At 46.9% G+C, this 20,309-nt stretch overlaps 1 protein-coding gene across 1 annotated transcript in view; it reads right to left on the bottom strand.

Moving 5' to 3' along the window:
* Positions 1 to 9,406, bottom strand: part of LOC126523600 (ovochymase-1-like) — a 93,352-nt gene extending 83,946 nt beyond the window's left edge. Inside the window, exon 1 of the mRNA XM_072288999.1 lies at positions 8,821 to 9,406. Within this exon, the coding sequence (XP_072145100.1) occupies positions 8,821 to 8,862 (42 nt within the window). The 5' untranslated portion in view covers positions 8,863 to 9,406. The remainder of the gene's footprint in view (positions 1 to 8,820) is intronic.
* Positions 9,407 to 20,309: the final 10,903 nt, after the last annotated feature.

Below are 20,309 nucleotides of genomic sequence, written 5' to 3'. Positions count from 1 at the left end.
CTGCATACGGATGCTAGTGGTCACGGCATTGTTGCATTCTCCTACAGCAAGACGACACTTTAGGCGAGAGGGTCGTCGCGTACGCGAGTCGCGTTCTCACAAATGCCGACAAGAATTACACCATCACGGTCGTTTGGTCTGTGCAGAAATTTCGACCTTATCTTCACGGCCGCCATTTCACCATAGTTACAGATCATCATGGATTATGCTGGCTTTCGACGCTGAAGAACTTGTCTGGACGACTTGGTCGGTGGATCCTTCGTCTGCAAGAATACGACTTTACTGTTGCCTACAAGTGCGGAAAAAACACTAGGATGCAGACGCGCTTTCTCGCTGTCCGCTTCCTATGACACCATGCAATGGACCTCCAACTGCCATCCGTGACAAGCTTTCGCACGACCCCTCTGCACATGCTTTCTCTTTGGCCACTGTGGAGGAGATGCCTACACACGACAACAGATTCTTCCAATCTCAGCAACTTGCAGACTGTTACTGTCGGCGCATCATAGACCACCTTCAAGGAGTATGGCGCCCGCATAACGCCCGCCTCCGTCGACAGCTGACGCAATTTAAGATTGACGGCTGCGTCCTGTACCGTCATGTCTGTCACTCTGACGGTCAACGCTGGGTTCCTGTCCTGCCACGCTCTCTAAGTGCTCCTTTCCTGCAGGCTTCTCACGACGACATGACTGCTGGTCACCTTGGTTTCCAGAAAACCTATGACCGCATCAAAGGTCGCTTCTACTGGCCTGGCTTGTCCGCCAGTGTAGCGAGGTATGTGGTTTCCTGCGCCCTATGTCAGCGTCGAGAGCTCCCTACACCAGCTCCAAGCGGACAACTGCAACCGGTTCCGTGTCCGTCGCAACCATTTGAAGTCGTTGGCATTGACCTGTATGGTCCTGTCCCTGTGGCTCTCACCAGTAAACGATGGATTGGGACAGCCGTTGCCCACTTGACACAATGCGCCGAAACAGCCAGTGCGAGTTCTGCCTGAGCGTCTGAAGTTGCTGTATTCGTACTTCAAGCCTTAATTCTACGTCACGGTGCTTCTCGCGTCCTCCTGAGCGACCGTGGAAAAGCATTCCTCTCGCAACCAGTAGACGAAGTACTCAGAGCCTCCGGAACCACCCACAAGACTACCTCCAGTTACCATCCGCAAACCAACGGCCTAACAGAGTGATTTCATCGCACGCTGTCCGACATGCTAGCTATGTACATCGAGCCAGATCACAGAAACTGGGATGCAATTTTTCCATTCGTGACTTTTGCGTACAATACCGTCGTTCAACACACGAGCAGTTACTCGCCGTTTTACCTTGTCTATGGTCGTTCGCCCTGTTCCTGCCTTGACGTCTCTTTCTTCGCGCCAACCATCGATCGATGCGCATCCTCCTGTGAAGAATATGTGTCCCGCATTGTGCGTTGTCGCCAGCTCGCCCGCATCAACACGGAAGCATGGCAGCAGGACCGCAAGCAGCATTGCGACGCCTCTCACCGCGTCGTGTGCTTCCGCCCTGGCGAGGAAGTACTACTCTATTCACCAGTTCGTGCTCCTGGCTTGTGTCACAAGTTTCAGCTTCGAGTCATCGGCGCCTAGAAAATCTTGCAGTGGACCTCTCCGGTTAACTATCGCGTGGCACCAGTTATTGTTCCAAATGACCGCCGCTGCCGCGCTGCTGAGGTTGTCCACGTTTCCCGTATGAAGCCTTTCACGAGGCGTTCGCCGCCCCTTTGAATTGCGGCCAGGATGGGCGCTCTTGCGCGAGGGGACATTAGCTACACTTTGTACATTAGCTACACAATCTGTACATGATCATCATCATGTGGGGTTTATATGGCATTCTTCTTCATCATCGCTTGTGGGGCTCGCTCTTGTGTGATCCGTGCTTTGAGCGTGGTCGGTTCGCCGCATCTCCGACGCGTAATAAACGTCAGGATAAATGCTTCATCACAGTATGTATGTATGTATGTATGTATGTATGTATGTATGTATGTATGTATGTATGTATGTATGTATGTATGTATGTATGTATGTATGTATGTATGTATGTATGTATGTATGTATGTATGTATGTATGTATGTATGTATGTATATACGTACGTAAGTACGTACGTACAATTGCACGTACGTAAAAATCCTAATAAAGAAAAACGTCAGGCAAGGAGATCCGGTCTCTCAAATGCTATTCACAGCGTGTTTACAGGAGGTATTCAGAGACCTGGATTGGGAAGAATAAGGGATAAGAGTTAATAGAGAATATCTTAGTAACTTGCGATTCGCTGATGATATTGCCTTGCTTATTAACTCAGGGGACCAATCGCAATGCATGCTCACTGACCTGGAGAGGCAAAGCAGAATGTGGGTCTAAAAATTAATCTGCAGAAAACTAAAGTAGCAGTCTCGGAAGAGAACAGCAGTTTACGATAGGTAGCGAGGCACTGGAAGTGGTAAGGGAATGCATCTACTTAGTACAGGTAGTGACCGCGGATCCGGATCATGAGGCTTAAATAATCAGAAGAATAAGAATGGGCAGGGGTGCATTTGGCAGGCATTGTCAGATCGTGAACAGCAAGTTGCCATTATCTCTCAAGAGAAAAGTGTATAACAGCTGCGTCTTACCAGTTCTCACGTACGGTGCAGAAACCTGGAGGCCTACGAAAAGGGTTCTACTCAAATTGAGGACGACGCAACGAGCTGTGGAAAGAAGAATGAAGGGTGTAACGTTAAGGGATAAGAAAAGAGCAGATTGGAAGAGGGAGCAAACGCGAGTTAATGACATCTTACTTGAAATCAAGAAAAAGAAATGGGCATGGGCAGGACATGTAATCAGGAGGGAAGGTAACCGATGGTCATTGAGAGTTACGATCTGGATTCCAAGGGAAGGGAAGCGTAGCAGGGGGCAGCCAAAAGTTAGGTGGGCGGATGAGATTAAGAAGTTTGCAGGGACAAGATGGCAACAATTAGTACATGACCGGGGTAGTTGGAGAAGTATGGGAGAGGCCTTTGCCCTGCAGTGGGCGTAACCATGCTGATGATGATGATGGCGTACGTACGTAAGCAGGGGCCTATCCTCTTTCCGGCCCACTTGGGCATGGCGCAGTCCACGGTCCTTGCCCAGCGACATATACCCAATGGGCCAAGCTGACGTCAAAAAAAACTTTGTTGAGGAGCAGAGCATGCCCAGTGGCACATATCTAGTGATTAAAAGGCGTGAAGGAGGGTCATTGAACAGCGGCACATAACTAATGGCACGGTGGCACATATCCAGTGAGCCAATTTGGAGTCAAAGAGGTCCACCGAAGAGCGGCATATACCGACCCAGAGACCCGAATTGGTATTAAATAGGTACATTAAGGAACAGCATATACTCAGTGTTACCTACGCAGTAACCCAGGTTGGTCTGACGCTAGGTTTTCAATCCGGTTCCTTCAGCACAGCAGCTCGATGCTTTACCCCTTCTATTATGAAGACCGCGCGACCCAAGGTGACAGGAGAAAGGTTAGATGCGGACATACATACATACATACATACATACATACATACATACATACATACATACAGACAGACATACATACATACATACATACATACATACATACATACATACATACATACATACATACATACATACATACATACATACATACATACATACAATGGCGCACTTTCTTGTCCGATTGTCTGAAATTCAAGCAACAGTACAAGAACAGAGGCAAACCGGCACAGTGAAGAAGCGTGTGTCTATTTACAGGTGGCTTTTAATGGCTGAGCCAACAAGCGTAGAGCAGCGATAAAACTTAACTCTTCTTCGTCGTCCCCAAGGCCACCATAATCGTCCTCTTCTTCCCACATTACCGACTGTGACAATATATAGATACAGGTTGACGCAAATTCCCCCAGAAAGTCGGCAGAACCCATATGTCGATGACTATCGACGGTAATGACCTTAACATTGAATCAATTTAGCGACACAACATGTATCGCTATCTCAAAAACGAGTTATGTATGAGGCGTGTACTGCAGCAGCACTCCTCTTCGTGATTCCCTAAAAACACGCGGCGCCATGTAGCGGCGTGGAGCTCGTAAGCAGAGCGCAAAATCACATTTCTCTTAGACGCTCTCTTTTCAACAAAAGCCTGCTCCTCATTCTTTTCTGGAAGCTGTATTTCATAATACAGCAGATTCCCATAAGCGGCTGCTATTGGCCAATAGGTGACATCAATCTAGAAGGGTGTTTGGATCAGTGCGCTTCTTCCAATTGTTACTTTGCATAATTGTTGGTGCAGTTTAATGAACACGCTGAATTAAGTGAAAATCTGCTTTCAAATTACGCGTTTCCGGAAGGAGCTAACTAGCGTATGGTCACGCTCGGCTGCCGATGCTTGCGTATTAGACTTTGGTCACCCTGCTCATCGTTGTTGTAGCCGTCGGGCCTCGCCAATTTCGACTAGGGGCGCTATAACGTAAAACTATTCCAAACTTTTCTATTCCAATTCTGCTATCAGCCCTCCACGATTGGTCGAAAACTTTTCGACTACCCCCCCTACACCTGTCTGTCACGCGACGTCACGAAAACCGCGATACCTCCCCATCTGATATGATGTGTATACACTGATAATGCATGATTTGACTGAAAAAAAGAAAAACAGTTATTTCTGACTCTACGCCTTTTCACCACTAGCCCCCGGCTATTGGTCAAAAGTTTTCGGGCTGCACCCACTTCACCTGCCTGTCACGCGACGTCACAAAACCGCGGAAACTCACCGCGTCAAAGTGACGTGTACGCGATAAAGATGCATTAATATGCCGAACGAAACTGAATTTTTTTCGGAATAGCCGCAGGCTGTCCCGTTCCGAAAGGAATAGAAGATGGCTGCCGTCGATCGCTCAGACGCTGGCTACTCGCACTTACCATAGAGCATAGGTTTATTTGCGTATATATATAAAATAAAACTTCTTGTGTGGCCGCGTAACGTTTTCGAGCACTTTCGGCACGTTTACGACCTCATTCTACCAACTCTTCGTTGCTGACGATCCGTTTTAGCGACATTCTTAAGTTTCCGTTGCATGCCGCCGCAATTTTCGACCAGCCACCGCAAGCTAAGTAAGGGAAAGCGGACCAATTGCAGACGCCAGCACCACCCTCTTCATGCGGTTATCGATTTTCAGTGCACTGGCTCTGCCCCATCGTATCCCTCTCCACTTGAGCACTCTCCTCGCCTCTTGTCAGGCAATTAGATACGACAAGCCACTCAGTGCAGGCAATTTTACTCGTTTTTCAAGCAAACAAACGTAACCTCCTATGAACGAGGAAAGCGTTTGATTGGTCTGTTCAAACAACCCTGCCGGTGACCGCCCTGTACTTGCGTCGGTGGTTACGCAAATTTCACGTCAGGAGATTGGAATAAAATCATATTGGAATAGTTTTACGTAATAGGGCCCTAGGTTTGGACGATATGCTAGCCTATAACCCCGCGACACTCATGGCCATACCACACGCGTGTTTGCCAGCGCACCGCTCCTGGTTAGACGCCTCGGCAGATTTCGCTACATATTGATAGCGCCTCAAAATGCGCAAGTTTGATGTGGCTGGTATACGTTGGTCAAGCCGGTGCAGGACGAAGCAAGTCGGCACCAAATCGCATGACCAGACTGGGGCATATGAGCGCTTGCGGGCACTCCAACCCTGTCGTGTACAAAGTGCACAACGCTGCGCCTGCGTACTGCAGTCGCATGTAGCTTGGCTTCCGTCTCCTGCCTAGCGTGGATACCACGGCGCCGGCTCAGTGCCGCGATGCGTCCGCTGGCTGAGCGCAGTGCGGATCCCGGTGTACAACAGCGTTTGGCGGGTTGTAAGCCCTTGAAATCGGAAATAGTGGCGTCTACGTGAGCATCCAAACTCAACGTTCAACTGCGTGCCATGGTGACGTTCAGTAGGCGGAGCGTTGTGGTCACGCTCCACTCCGCCGTAGCCTTCGCGGTAAAAGTCATAGAACGAGGAACGGAAACACCACTAAAGCGACGTTTGCTTGCCAGCAATTCCGCTTATGCTTAACGCATTGAAGCACTTTTTTGCGGCAAAGCCTTTCTGAAATAGTCAAATTCAACTTCAGATGCATTTCTCGGCTTCGACAAGAGTGGTTCAGGGCCCCGTTAAAGGCGGCACATACCCAGTGGATTTGTGACGCAGCCTGCTAAAAGGTTGGGTTGCACGCCTTGAGTAACCCGTGTGACGTGGGCTCGATTCCGCCCAGCAGTGGAGATATTTAAAAGATCATTTTTGTCAATGTAGAGTGGTACGCGCCTACTGGTGGATACCCAGTGGCAAAACTTGGCTTGAAAGGGGTTTGTCGAAGACCACCACAGGCCCATCCGCACATACCCAGTGCTCCAAGTCGACGTGAAAGAGGTTGGTTATAAAGCGTGGCACATATGTACGGCATTTCCAAATAGTCAGTGGCTGACGTTGGTGTGACGGTTGTTTCCGAACCGCGTACCCTCAGTACAGTAGCCTCTTGATCTAATTATTCGACCATCGACTATACAGTGACTCTGGTTGGCGAGAGAACGGTTAGATACATACATATAAGCGTAGTTAGCACCCGGAAAGTACGTGAAGTGCTTTAAGAATGCTAACGCATTAAAATGCTATCGAAATACAATTTCCGGTGCATCCATTCTTCAGAGATGATTGCTGACTGTCACGCGATTAGCAGTCAATCCTATGATTGCTTCGTGATTCGTAATCATGGGTTTTATATGATGAATATAAAAGGTTTACATACATACATACATACATACATACATACATACATACATACATACATACATACATACATACATACATACATACATACATACATACATACATACATACATACATGCATGCATGCATACATACGTACATACATACAGACACACCGCAAACTAGGTGCACTTCTGAAAGGATACTTTCACAACAACATAACGAAGCCGCAACCGACAGTTTATACATCTAGCATCTGTCAGCGGCGCTACGCAAATGCTTTATACTTTATGTTACCTTTATGCTCATTGGTTCAAGAGTCCTTGATGTACTAAAATGGATAGCAGGAAAGTCCAAACATACAGTGAAGTCCAAGTTAGTGATGATTAAGTGTTGTTAAAATGGTGCCGCACGGGTTAACCAGAATGAACTTAAGGCAGTCAGCACTCCTAAAGACGTGATCACAAAACCAAGTTAAACAAACGAAGAGTCATTTAAACACGACATTATAGCATGACTTACACATTTTTTCAGACATGGCTGTACAGGAGTTACCGAATTTATTGACTGGAATTACAGGCAAATACAGTCTGTTCAAGGACTTACCATTTCTTACAGTCATGAGATTCAACGAAGTACTGTTGAAGCAGCACTATGTCCTAGTGATTGCAAATAGGATCCGCTGCAAATTAACCTTAAACAAGCGTACAGTTTTTTTTTCATGTTTTTAAAGCTATTTCATGCTGAATGGCCTCATAACCAAAACACCCTTTCTGCTGACATGTGGAGAACATTATGGACAGAAATGACCAGACAGCTAACCCTGAGAATGGAGCTTCTTTGGCAATAGTTGCTACGTTATGTAGTTTGCACATGTTTTACGAGTAATGATTACTGTATATTTCTTTAGTAAATGCTACTCGCTGCTATTACACAGTGATAACCTATTAGCATACAGTTTTTGGAGTTATCCCTCCGCATTGGTAGGGTGAGACGAGCGAAAATGTAAGTAAGAATGAGAAAGGTTGAAAGCGGTGCTGAAAAAAAAAGAAATCGCTGCGCAGTGGGCATGCGCATTTGTTTAAATTGCGCCTCACCATTTGTTGCAGTGTGTGTGGCGAAGTACAGAAAAGTAATGCACTCAATTGCGTACAGTACGGCTATGATAACCAATAGGCGAGTGCGACGAATATTTTTCCGGCTTTCGCCTACGCTATTTACAGTACAATTAGTTGCGATGTGCTTTTCGTTTCAGCACGTTTGTTGACTGCATTTTGTGGAGGCGCGGTGCCACTAAATTATTGCTAAATGTCCGTCCAGAACAAACGCGTCTGTTGAACCGTTACAACCGAACATGGTTTACGCATTAAAGACATGATAAAGACATGAAGACTGTTTCGGATTCCTATATGGTTTTTATGTATGACATCTGGTAGTTTTTTGTAATTGGAGCCGTAAACGTACCGCGATAAACATAGCTCGCTAGTCCACATGCAGCTCAACGTAATTGAGGCGTTGTCTAAACAGACGTGTTAATTGGACAATATATCATGTTCTCAATCGGCGTAATTGTGTTCACGTCGGTGTGCTCCTTGTGTTTGGCATTTTCCAAGCGGAGTCCAGACTTTATTGCCTGGATTTTGCTACCAAAATTTGTTTCAATGTCTGAGCAGGGTTTTTCGATGATTCTTGCATGTTTGAATATTTGTCGAACCGCAAGTGTTCTAGCTTGATTTTTCCAATCAGATTTTGGCGAACAATCTTGCATAATAAAATTAAGTGATAACACCAATATTGCCTTTGCGCGCTGCGAGTTGACACATGACCAGGGTTTCCAACCTTATCAACAAATGCGCAACGTTTGCCAGTAATACTAATGCAGCTAATATTGCACTGCACCTGCTTCGCAATAATGAAAATTCGAATGAATTAACTGTAATGTAATGCATTCTGACAGAGGGCCGACGAGCACGTTATACGCAGACGAGCACGTTCTTCGCCGACAGATGATACCCGTCTTCTATAGGTGCGGTGTCACAGTACAGCTTCCAAGCCTACCTTCTAAGTGACTCACCGGAACGAAGAACACGATGACAGCTGGAGCTTTCAGTTTCATGCCGCCCTTGAAGTCTGTTTCGCTCGCGTAGGATTCGAGTCTGCTTTGTTTTCGCCGCTTCAGTAGCCGCTTTTTCCTTTTTTTTTCTCTAAGCTCACGTTTCAGGAGCTCGTATAATATCGTCTGCAGCCGTGGAACGCTTTTAAGGAACGTTGAGCATGCACGGGATCCCGCCAGCGCCGTGCTGCCTTTTCATCGCTTCAGTGTCCTCGCCGCGTCTGCAGCAAGAGTGCGAGCTGCGAGCGCGTGCTCTCATGTGCAGGTCGTACGTCATAGCACTTTCGAGGCAAGCAGCTGAGCGACAACACGAAAACAAAAGGAGCACCGTCTGCGGATTCTGTCGTTTCAGGTCGTATCGCAAGCTTCTACGCGTAGCGCATGTACATAGAAGACGCGTTGTACTTAAGTTCAAAGAAGCAGAAAATAAAAATAAAAAAACACATAAAAAATTCGAAGCCTGTAATCTATACCGCTCACAACAATGTGACGTCGCAGAAGCTGCACTCTCTTCGTTCCATTGTGCACCGCCGCGCGGTTTCCGAAGTATCTGGACGCTCGCGAACAGAAGTGAGTAAGAAGGATCAGACAGTTCGCTAGTAATTGATTTTTTGTTTGTTTGAATTCCCTCTGTAAAAGGAGGCATCCGACAAGAGCAATCGACCTGGAAAAGTGTTTCTCATTTCAGTTTTGTATCAGGCAGCGGAATGCATTATTTAGCCTTTCATTGCTTAATGTCCGAGGTGCGCTGGTCTTTGAAGTTTGCGCTGTTGTCTTCCACTCAAGAGTCCTTTAGTCTAAGCAGCAACAGATTTTCTTTTGATTTCGCACCCAGGAACCGCGTTCACCAAACACTTAGGAACTTGAGAACAAGCACTTAAGGACAATGGCAACCCTCACGCATAATATGTATTCCAAAACGCCGTATGATGATTTAAAGATTGCCATAGCATAAAAATAGAACTTTTTTGTTTCTTTTCGGAAGAACTTAAAAACCTAAGGGCTAGGCGATAGCTGCACTCGCCTTGGTCTTTTCACAGGTCGCGTTTCAAAGACATCTCGAAAACGCCACCGTGATTTTTGAGCGCGGCTAAATTTCATCAGTATTTTCTATTGTGATGCTAACATTCCACCATGTAGAATATGTGACGTAGTTCTTTCAGAGGTGCAGCTGTCCGGCTAGTTCTGAGCTATGTCGTGCTTGTGTGTACCTGTTACGTACCTCAAAACGGTGGCGCAACACAAAGTTAGTAGCAGCGAGTACCGAGCAAACACGGTAAGGCCGCTGGAGCAGCGTGACGTGTTAGACGTCGCGCTCTCTTCTAAGCGGTCGTTAATATTTTCCGCCATTGGCGTGTGGTCGTCCTCATCAGGCCAACGAGGTCTTAGTGTCACCATGTTCGGCTGTTACCTTCATGGTGCGATCGCCATCATGACGTCGCTGTAGTCGTTATGCTATTACCATTGGCGTCTTTATGGAGCTACGCACCCTTTTATTCGTTGGCAATGACCTCCACGTGGACAGAATGGAAGAATGTTCTAGAAGAGCCTGCAGGTTTGAGGCTAGAGTTACGGGACGCGCACAGCGGAATTATGTCCGTGTGTATGTGTGAGTAGAAATATAGGGTGCGCACTGCCATGTATGGCGGGGACGTCAGCACAAGCTATAGAAGCAAGTTGACCGCTATCTTTTACACGGATACCCGTTCAAAGAATAAATTAACCCTAGAGAATCTCACGATGCCGCTTGCAGTGAGAAGGAGTGATTTTGGAAATGAAGAGGAGCTATGTTCTGCAGCCCATAAGGGAGCATGGTGCAGGCTGTGCTGCCTATGACGCGACTGGACGTCGAGCGATTTTGTCAGAATCTGCTTAAGTGTCTGCAGTGGATCCTGCAAAATGCCGTTTTGAACTTGGGAGGCGCCAAATGACATCTGTGGAGGAGATTGCAAAGACACAGCAAGAGAAAACTCAGACAAAGATAGAGGGAGTTCTAATATAAAAGGCGCTGAAAAATCGGCCTGAACCGCTGTGTTTTGCGTGCCTACTAAGCCTCACCGTGAAGTGTGTAGTGTCGTACCTGACGTTTTTGGCGAGTGCTAATTGCGGCAATCATTCCAGGTCTCCAGAGATAGCCGTGTGTAGAGCTTGTATATTTTGGTACTAGTTCCTGTTACACTTTATTTAAGAAAACTCCGTCGCTTCAGGAACTGAGAAAGTCCCATGTACGGCTGACACCAATTCATATATGTCAAGAACGACTTATGAAAGTGCGGACGCCGTAGCACACACACACACACACACACATATATATATATATATATATATATATATATATATCAGATACGGTAGGAAAATTTCAGTGGTATATGCAGAAGACACCAAATGTCCCAGAAAAAAGTAGATAATGATATAGAATGCATAAGACCAAAACATAAAAGTGCAAAATAGATTTACGTTTCGGGGAAGCAAGGACTGAACGCAACCGATTTAGGAATGTGGTAGATGGATGCTGGTTCTGAAGTAACTGCTCAGGAGAATTATAAATTGTCTAAGCAGCTTTTCATAAAATACAGATGCGTTGCTGCCGAAACTACATATTTCTAATACATTATGCAAGCAGCCTAGTTAAACAAAGCTAGTCAAAATGCCGAAGTTGTGAAAACATTTATTCTGACTTCAAGCAGCGCTTGTTTTCACAATTTAACGGTGAAATTCTAACAAGATAGCATCATTAAGCATTAAATCATTGTCTTACAGCTATCAATAACGCATAACAGAAAGTAACTACGGCAGAACAATGCGTCACTATCTAAGTATGCAACAAAATACTGTAAATCAGATGATTGTAACGTCTCGAAAACTGCGTGTGCGTGCTTCACGCGCGACCTTGCGCAGTCTAATTTATCAAAATGACGTTTCTATAGCCACATTTCTTCCAAAGCTGTGATTTTGGGCATACTCTTGCATGCTCACGTACAGTCAAAACAATGGGTTTTATGTAAGGCACCTCCAGAGTGCGTGAAGGCAACTTATAATACTGCGAAGAAATATGTGGATGGGATCAAACCTATGTATTCATACAACGAAGCCCATTGCTTTCAACACTAAGCCGCGATCACACGCGCGACCTCTTGCCCCAAAGTCGCTCTTTCAAATGCCTGGCACGTGCGTGAAGTGCCAGCTGCTCGTATTCTTGCCTGAGGACAGCTATTCTTTTAAGACATTGCGCTAGAGTGCACTGCCTTTGGGTTCGACCCACAGACAGACAGACAGACAGACAGACAGACAGACAGACAGACAGACAGACAGACAGACAGACAGACAGACAGACAGACAGACAGACAGACAGACAGACAGACAGACAGACAGACAGACAGACAGACAGACAGACAGACAGACAGACAGACAGACAGACAGACAGACAGACAGACAGACAGACAGACAGACAGACAGACAGACAGACAGACAGACAGACAGACAGACAGACAGACAGACAGACAGACAGACAGACAGACAGACAGACAGACAGACAGACAGACAGACAGACAGACAGACAGACAGACAGACAGACAGACAGACAGACAGACAGACAGACAGACAGACAGACAGACAGACAGACAGACAGACAGACAGACAGACAGACAGACAGACAGACAGACAGACAGACAGACAGACAGACAGACAGACAGACAGACAGACAGACAGACAGACAGACAGACAGACAGACAGACAGACAGACAGACAGACAGACAGACAGACAGACAGACAGACAGACAGACAGACAGACAGACAGACAGACAGACAGACAGACAGACAGACAGACAGACAGACAGACAGACAGACAGACAGACAGACAGACAGACAGACAGACAGACAGACAGACAGACAGACAGACAGACAGACAGACAGACAGACAGACAGACAGACAGACAGACAGACAGACAGACAGACAGACAGACAGACAGACAGACAGACAGACAGACAGACAGACAGACAGACAGACAGACAGACAGACAGACAGACAGACAGACAGACAGACAGACAGACAGACAGACAGACAGACAGACAGACAGACAGACAGACAGACAGACAGACAGACAGACAGACAGACAGACAGACAGACAGACAGACAGACAGACAGACAGACAGACAGACAGACAGACAGACAGACAGACAAATAACTTTAATGACAAGGTCCTGAGAAGCTTTGCCCTAGGGCAGAGCGGCGGGCCGCTCCCACGTGGGGACTGGTAGGCCGAGCCTAACCGCCGCATCGTGGGCGCTCTGGACAGCCCAAGTTTGACGTGCATATTCTGAGCTCCGGATGGCAGAGCTCCATTCTTGTTCTGTGATGCGATTGGGTCCCTGTAACGAGGGGCATCGCCAGAGCATGTGTACGAGATTGCTAACAGCCCCACAGTCGGGGCAAGTAGAGCTGAAAGGCACTGGAGTGATCGTGTGGAAAAGGGCCAGGTTTGGATAGCACTTCGTCTGAAGCATGCGTAAAGTGGGCGCCAGGGGTCTAGCCAGTTCGCTGTGAGGGGGAGGATAAGTCCTCTTGCCCAGGTGATAGTGCGTAGTAATTTCACTGAAAGTAGTGTGAGTGTCCCATATTTTTCCAGAAAATACCTACAAAGTGCTGATGAACTTCCTACAAGATATCTCAATAAAACTGGTGGTTATCAGCACTTCCATTGGGGTCACATCTTGCGGTGCTCCACCGGGAGCCACATAGACAACCGCACGGGTCTGAGGATCCGAGCCTTCAAGGCAGACGATCAACTTAGCCGCGTGTGTTCTGTGCGCCCGAAGTGGACGCTCGTTTGGCAGCCACTAAGAGCGAGGCAGAGCGCACCAAGGAGAACGCTTAGAGTAAAAAGAAGGCGTTTATTGGACGTCTATTTCGGTGTTGGTTAACTAACTGGCGGTGCGCATGAGTCGGAGCACCCGCTGTTCAATGGGGACAAAACACTGTTAGAACACACACCTACAGGAGGATGACTTCCAACGGCTGCTCTACTAGAGCCATGTTCCGTCGGCGTGACAGCCTCCGAGGGCAAGCTGTCGTAGTATGGCCACGCACGTGAAGTGAGCCGCATCTGTTTGATGTAGCTTCCAGGTCAGAAACAGCAAACAGGTACGCCCATGTCTCTGGTAGAAGACCCTCGGCGGAGCAGACGAATAGAAAGGGCTTGGCGCTTCGCCCTTGCCACGCACAGATCACGAGCAGCAGAGAACTTCTTGAAGCATCCCGTGAAGCTCAGATACCGTAAATAACGCCTGGGCGAATCTGCCACGCAGCAAGGATGGAAAGGAGAAAAAAAATGCCAGATCTATTCAAAGGTGAGGCATTTACAAATAGCCACTATTTTGTCTGTGCAACCTGCCTCTCTCTCTCTCTCTCCGAATAATTTGAAGCACATAGCAAGGTTCAGCGTTGCGCGGAAGGCCTCTTTGAAAACTGGCGTGATGAGGAGCGCTGGCAACGGCATTGCAGGTGTCGCATCGCGGTAGCAACGAGTTTCTCACAACATTACCGGGAGGTTGATCTGGCGCCACCTCTATGACAGATGCCTAACGGGCGCTGTGCCGTCATGGAAATGAGGATAAGTAGGTCTGCGATGCTTGTGTTGGCGAGTGTGGAGTGAGGCTTGGTGTAGGGGTTTTATCGAACAGTATAGTCAATATGAGGCGGGGCCTAAAACATGGAAGTGGCTGCAAAAGCAAGCTTATAAGATTAATTCCTGCAAAAAAGCATTCACTAGAAATCTTATGTACACTTTTATGCTTGCCAGCAATTTGAATTTGAGAAAACGTGAAATCTTAAAGCAACTACAACAAAAAATTTCGGCAGAGACACTCAAGACTGCTCAGATATGGCAATGCGAAAGCATTATTGTGGCTTTGGTGAAATCTTCTTCATAGATGTCTTCGACATGCAATGAAATTCCGTGTGCTGATTTGGCGTGTGTTTCTTTCACAGTTGTCGCTGAGGGAGACGCTTCAGAGTCTGTCGCAGTAGACGCAGCAACAATGAAATTCGAAGCGCAAGTGACGCATGGGAGGGAGCGCGCTCATTTTATACACTCATTACGTGGTGCCACCTCCTCCCTACTAGCTGCGCCTTCACGTGCACAATGACATACGCACTAAGCCCACACCTTTAGTCAGCCAGATGGCTGCGACGTGACGTGTGTAATCACGCACGCTCTTGGTACACCTGCTGTCATCCAGAACTGGGGAGCTGCCGTGGAATCGGGGAAGCGTGTTATTCTCGCACCTTAGAGGCTCTCCTGTTCGTTTTCCACCCAGGCCGAAATCTACCAAATTTTTTTCTCACACCCATCAAATTACTTTAATTCCAGGATGCTTACTAACAAATTTGACCTCAGTCCAAGTCTATGTCACGTGTTTTGAAAAAAAAGCTTTCTTTGCATCTTCTCCCGATTTTCCCGGCGCTGTTGCTGTGGTCTTGCTGGGTTTCTTGCAACACCACCAGATGGCACTCTCTTCCTCTCTCCTCGGGTCTCCTTGAGCCCCTTGGGTTCAGCAATGGCACGGGAAAAATATGTCCGCTATGGAAATTAGTAAGTGAAAATTGCAAGTGTGGTAGTAGAAAAGTAGGGAGATCACAAACAACGGAGGCGTACAATAACAAAGTTCCCAGCAGTGGTTAAAAAAGCTTTGATGCAGTAAATTCTGTTTTTATTGTTTTTTTTTGTTGCTTCTTGTTCCCTAACAACTATAGGGAGGACATTAGGAAAAATAATAACCAGATCCTGGTGGCGCATCCCATCGCCCCGTTTCGAAGGGGATGCTCATAGCATCCATCCTGCCATCCATCCATGCTCGCGCGCGGCGCTGGGTTTCTTGCAACCCCACCAGATGGTTCTGACTCCACGCTTCCCGGCCGGCGGAAAAGCAAGCTACGCATAGAAAATAAAGTTGAGCTTTCTTTTCTATGCGGCAAAAATACAGGTGCTGGGCTGTGGCAGTCGCGTCCTGGGCCGTGATAGCGTAACATTACAATCGTTCATAGCCTGAAGAGAGCACTTGAAGCTGCCGTCTCAGGAAAGTGCTGGTCACGTATACAGGAGGGCCATGTAATCGCGCGCTAGCACACTGACACCAAATTGAGTACTAAGCGTCAAGGACACCCAAGCTCGAATGAAGCGTCGCGCGAAAGAGGACCACTGACGTTCTCCCTAGGTGCATTTAAGCAAGGATTGTCTTCGTTCTCGCTTCCCGCACCTCCACCAGATGTCACGTGGTAGTGACTGTGACGAACACAGTAGCGAGACTGTAAAGGGCGAAACTAAATCGTTATTGGGCGAACCTATGCCCTCAAAAGCAAGTTACACTAAAAAACGGCGATAGCGGTGAACACAGTCGGTGATCGTCGAAAATCTGATCAGCGGTTCAAGTGCGTCGGCTTTTGTACATCAGTCATAGAACGCTCCAGAGTAATCGCTGAGGCCCGCGCGTCTTCCAGAAAGTTCTACGCCGTTCGCGTCGCGCGATGAAATCAGATTACGCAAGGTTCGTTGAAGACAGGCAGCGGACAGAACCATCGATAACTTTCGAGAAACTTCCTATACATGCGGGCGCGTCCTGCACTGTGCGATAACATTTCTGAGATGGTGAAACGCGGTCAACCGATAAAGATAAACAAGTACACCTGTCAATATTATATTACACAATATACGTCCTTACAGCCCACATATATCATTAAATTAACAAAATGTGAATACAATGTGCACATAATAATTATATTTTTAATGTTCCTCATCTGGTGAATATGTACGGTACTGTACATATACACTGCGCTCATCATTCGTCTACACGCTAATAGGAAGTTTGTTTATAGTTACGTGCGAGAAAAATACTAAACACCATTTCGATGGCATTTCGTCTGGCGAGCATATCTCATGTGAGCCTCTCAATTGTACGTGCCAATTCGACCGAGTCATACATACATTCGGTGCGGTTAAAGAAACATGAACCCATTTGCAGGGCCAGAATGTCGCATGAATTCCTTTCTGGGGGTTAAATTTACTTTCATTATTAAGATCTACCATCCGTACAGACGACCTATCAGTGATAGTGTACGTGCAGCACGGCAAGGAAAGGCCCTAACGAGTATGGCACCTCGATCCAGCCTGCCTGCTCTATCGCCGACGACGTCGCAGGCACACACACACACACACGCACACACGTACACACACACACACACACACACACACACACACACACACACACACACACACACACACACACATATATATATATATATATATATATATATATATATATATATATATATATATATATATATATATATATATATATATATATATGTTGTTGGCTTAATACATAACCGTCAGAATTAGGTGATCGCAATTGCACCTAGCGCCTACTGTGTATCAGAATACATAACACGCGAATGCCAATAGAGCTATGATACGGAAGTAACCAACGTTTCACGTACCGTCAACACGCTAATTGTTGACAAAACGTGATTTTACGTCCAGCGCTGGCCAGACAAAGCGTTGTCGGCCGCATATGCCAAACTCGCTGCGAGGTCTGTCCAGGCGAGCACGCAATTGCTTACTCGGGCCCGGGCCGGGCTACGACCTAGGAGCGTCTGGGGAACATTCATTGGTGACAGCCGGGAAGTCAGTGAGTTGCTGAAAGTTTATGCGTGAGGGAAACGCAAGCGCAATTCAAATATGTTCATTTCGACAACAAATTTACCCCAGCCACCGTCTATAATAGGGCAATGCGAAGCATTGGGCCGCACAACTCGCCACGCAATCTATCTTCGGGCTAATCACAGGTCGTATATCGAACCCCGCGTCGTAAGAACGGGCTACTTTCTCATGCCCTTCATCTGCGGGGTTCCTTCCCGCAGCGAGCACACCATCCGAATGACATCCGAGCGTAGCGCGAACGTGAGACCGCACACAACGACGGGAGCTTTGCCCAAGCCGGATTACCAAATGGCAAAAAACTGCCGTATTGTAATAAGTCGTGGTTATCAGCGCGTGAAATAACAGGGAAGAGCTCGATCATAATCTACGCTTATCCGCGCCGGCCTGGTCGCCGTTGTCGCGGATATGACATATAGCATTATAGAAAAGTATTCACAAACTATAACCAGCCCTGCTTGTGTATTTATTAGCATTTTCTACTCATCATACTCGGTAACATTTGGTAACAGCACTAGCTGCTACCAAATGTGCGATAGATCCTAATCATTTCGCCCACCTTGCTGTCCTGCTGACACAATATGATTGATGTGAAAATCATTCTAATGCATGCACATATCGTATTCACATGCGCATCTGTTTATACTTCAGCATGAAAAATACACAGGGATGCTCCATCTGTAAATTTACACAGAATTACATTTTACTTTCTTTCTTTGTCATTTATTTTGCTGTGCGGTACATACAAGACGTACAAATAAAATATATGTCATTTCTGCAGTACTACATCATTTAAGAATAGCAAATCAGGTTAATTTATTTTCTTAATGCTTTAAAGTTTGTATTCAGTATGAGACAACTAACACTTATTTCGGTTGGTTTTCAGCAAGCTCTTGGTCAACAGCGACACGTATGTTTGGGACTCGGAAGCAAACTGCAAACTCGGAAGCAACGTGTAACTCAGCATGCTTCCGAATGACAAGCCAAACCTTCATCTTCTGCAAGTGTGTGGAAACTGACAGCGTATGCAGCCACACACCTATAACACTTCTGCAAACCTGTAATTCTTATACACAAAAATTTCAAGTGTGATGTCAAAATATGCGTCACTTTCATCGCTTATTGATCCATGCTCGACATATCTTCGTGTACTAACCAAGACGTGGCCAAATGATACCATCACCAATAAATCTTTTTTCCACACCGGCATACAACACTTTTCGTTGTGAATGATGCAACTGCAAAGAAGGTGGCAAGCTCATAGTTTTAAAAAAATAATTTCTGCTAGTGGACATTATGGCATGAAAGAGAACAATCTGCTACGACTAGTCCAGGCTTTGGCATTAGCCGCATATTATATGCAACCTCCTACCTAAATCTCTAAGTAGCACAAAAGACAAAAATCGAAGGCATCATTAGACGGTCATTCAAATAACGCAGGATTGCCGATAAACACACAGATTGACAGGCTAGTCTTAGCCATAGGTGTCCACAACACGTTCGAAGACTTCATAGAAGCCCATCCCATAGCGCAATACGAAAGGCTCACACAAACCGCTACCGGCAGACACATACGTAACAAGCTTAGAATAACATACGCATTACAGCATGGCACTAAAGTAGATATTTCCCACGACATCAGGAAGCAGCTTATTATCCCACCGCTAGTCAAAAACTTTCATCCCGAACACCACACAAAAAGGCGGAAGGAAAGGGCAAGGGCTGCACCGACGACATTCCAATGCTCTCTGGACGTGGTGTATTCCGTCGCAGCACAGTATACGACGAATCAGAATATGTCTATCATTGCGGTGAACTTGGAGGGTGATCTTAAGGTCAGAGGATCTATTAAAACCCACAGAGCAGAGGTCGCTGAGGAATCGGCCAGTGTGGCTTCCACACTGGCCACGATAATAATCTGAGATTCTAAATCCTCAATTTCAAATTACCCAAAAGGGCGCATTTCACATGAATCACAGCGAATCCTGGCAAACTTCCGCGGTAAGCGGGTTGTTCATACCATTCGGGCGCCTGCGCACTCGTTCCTCTCCGGTAGTGAGGCGGCCAGCACCGTGGCTCGAGGACTCACAAGCCGAGCCACCGGGGCGCCGCGGCTGGGGCTCACAGAGGGCCAGATGGTTGGCTACAGGGGGATGACTGACCATTATAGATTGGGGAGGGTGCGTTTTCCTCCCGCACACTCATCGCTTAATAAGCAGCAGACGGTGGCATGGCACCTCCTTCAAACCGATACTTATCCGAATCCTGTGGCTTACAATCATTATAATCCAGACGAATATTAGGACAAATGTAAATTTTGTGAACAAAGGGTGGACCTGGATCACATTATCTGGTCCTGACCGCGGGCGCCCGGACAGGGCTGAGTAGTTAAGGATTGGAAGCAGTTGGAGAAAGGCTGCTAAGCTCGGCCCCCGAAGACAAACTTTGGCCGTCGAGCAGGCCGAAGATGCCGCCAGAGCCCAAGGGCTTGTGGCCGCCATCTAGGTGGGGTTGGCCCCACCTAGATCTGCCAGCTACATAAATAATCTGCCACCTACATCTGCCAGCTACATAATTCTGTCAAAAGATCTACCAGCTACATAAACAAAAGGCATTGCTCTCTCTCTCTCTCTCTTGCAGTTGCAAGTGGCATTCGCTCATTCCTAGAGGACATTTACGTTTCGCTTCAACGCTCAAGCAGAAATTTTATCATAGGTGCATACTACTGCCCTCCAGATG

This window comes from Dermacentor andersoni, chromosome 6 (genome assembly GCF_023375885.2).
Source record: "Dermacentor andersoni chromosome 6, qqDerAnde1_hic_scaffold, whole genome shotgun sequence".
Taxonomy (NCBI): domain Eukaryota; kingdom Metazoa; phylum Arthropoda; class Arachnida; order Ixodida; family Ixodidae; genus Dermacentor; species Dermacentor andersoni.
The sequence above is the reverse complement of the archived record's forward strand: the minus strand, read 5'-3'. Positions and strand labels throughout refer to the sequence as shown.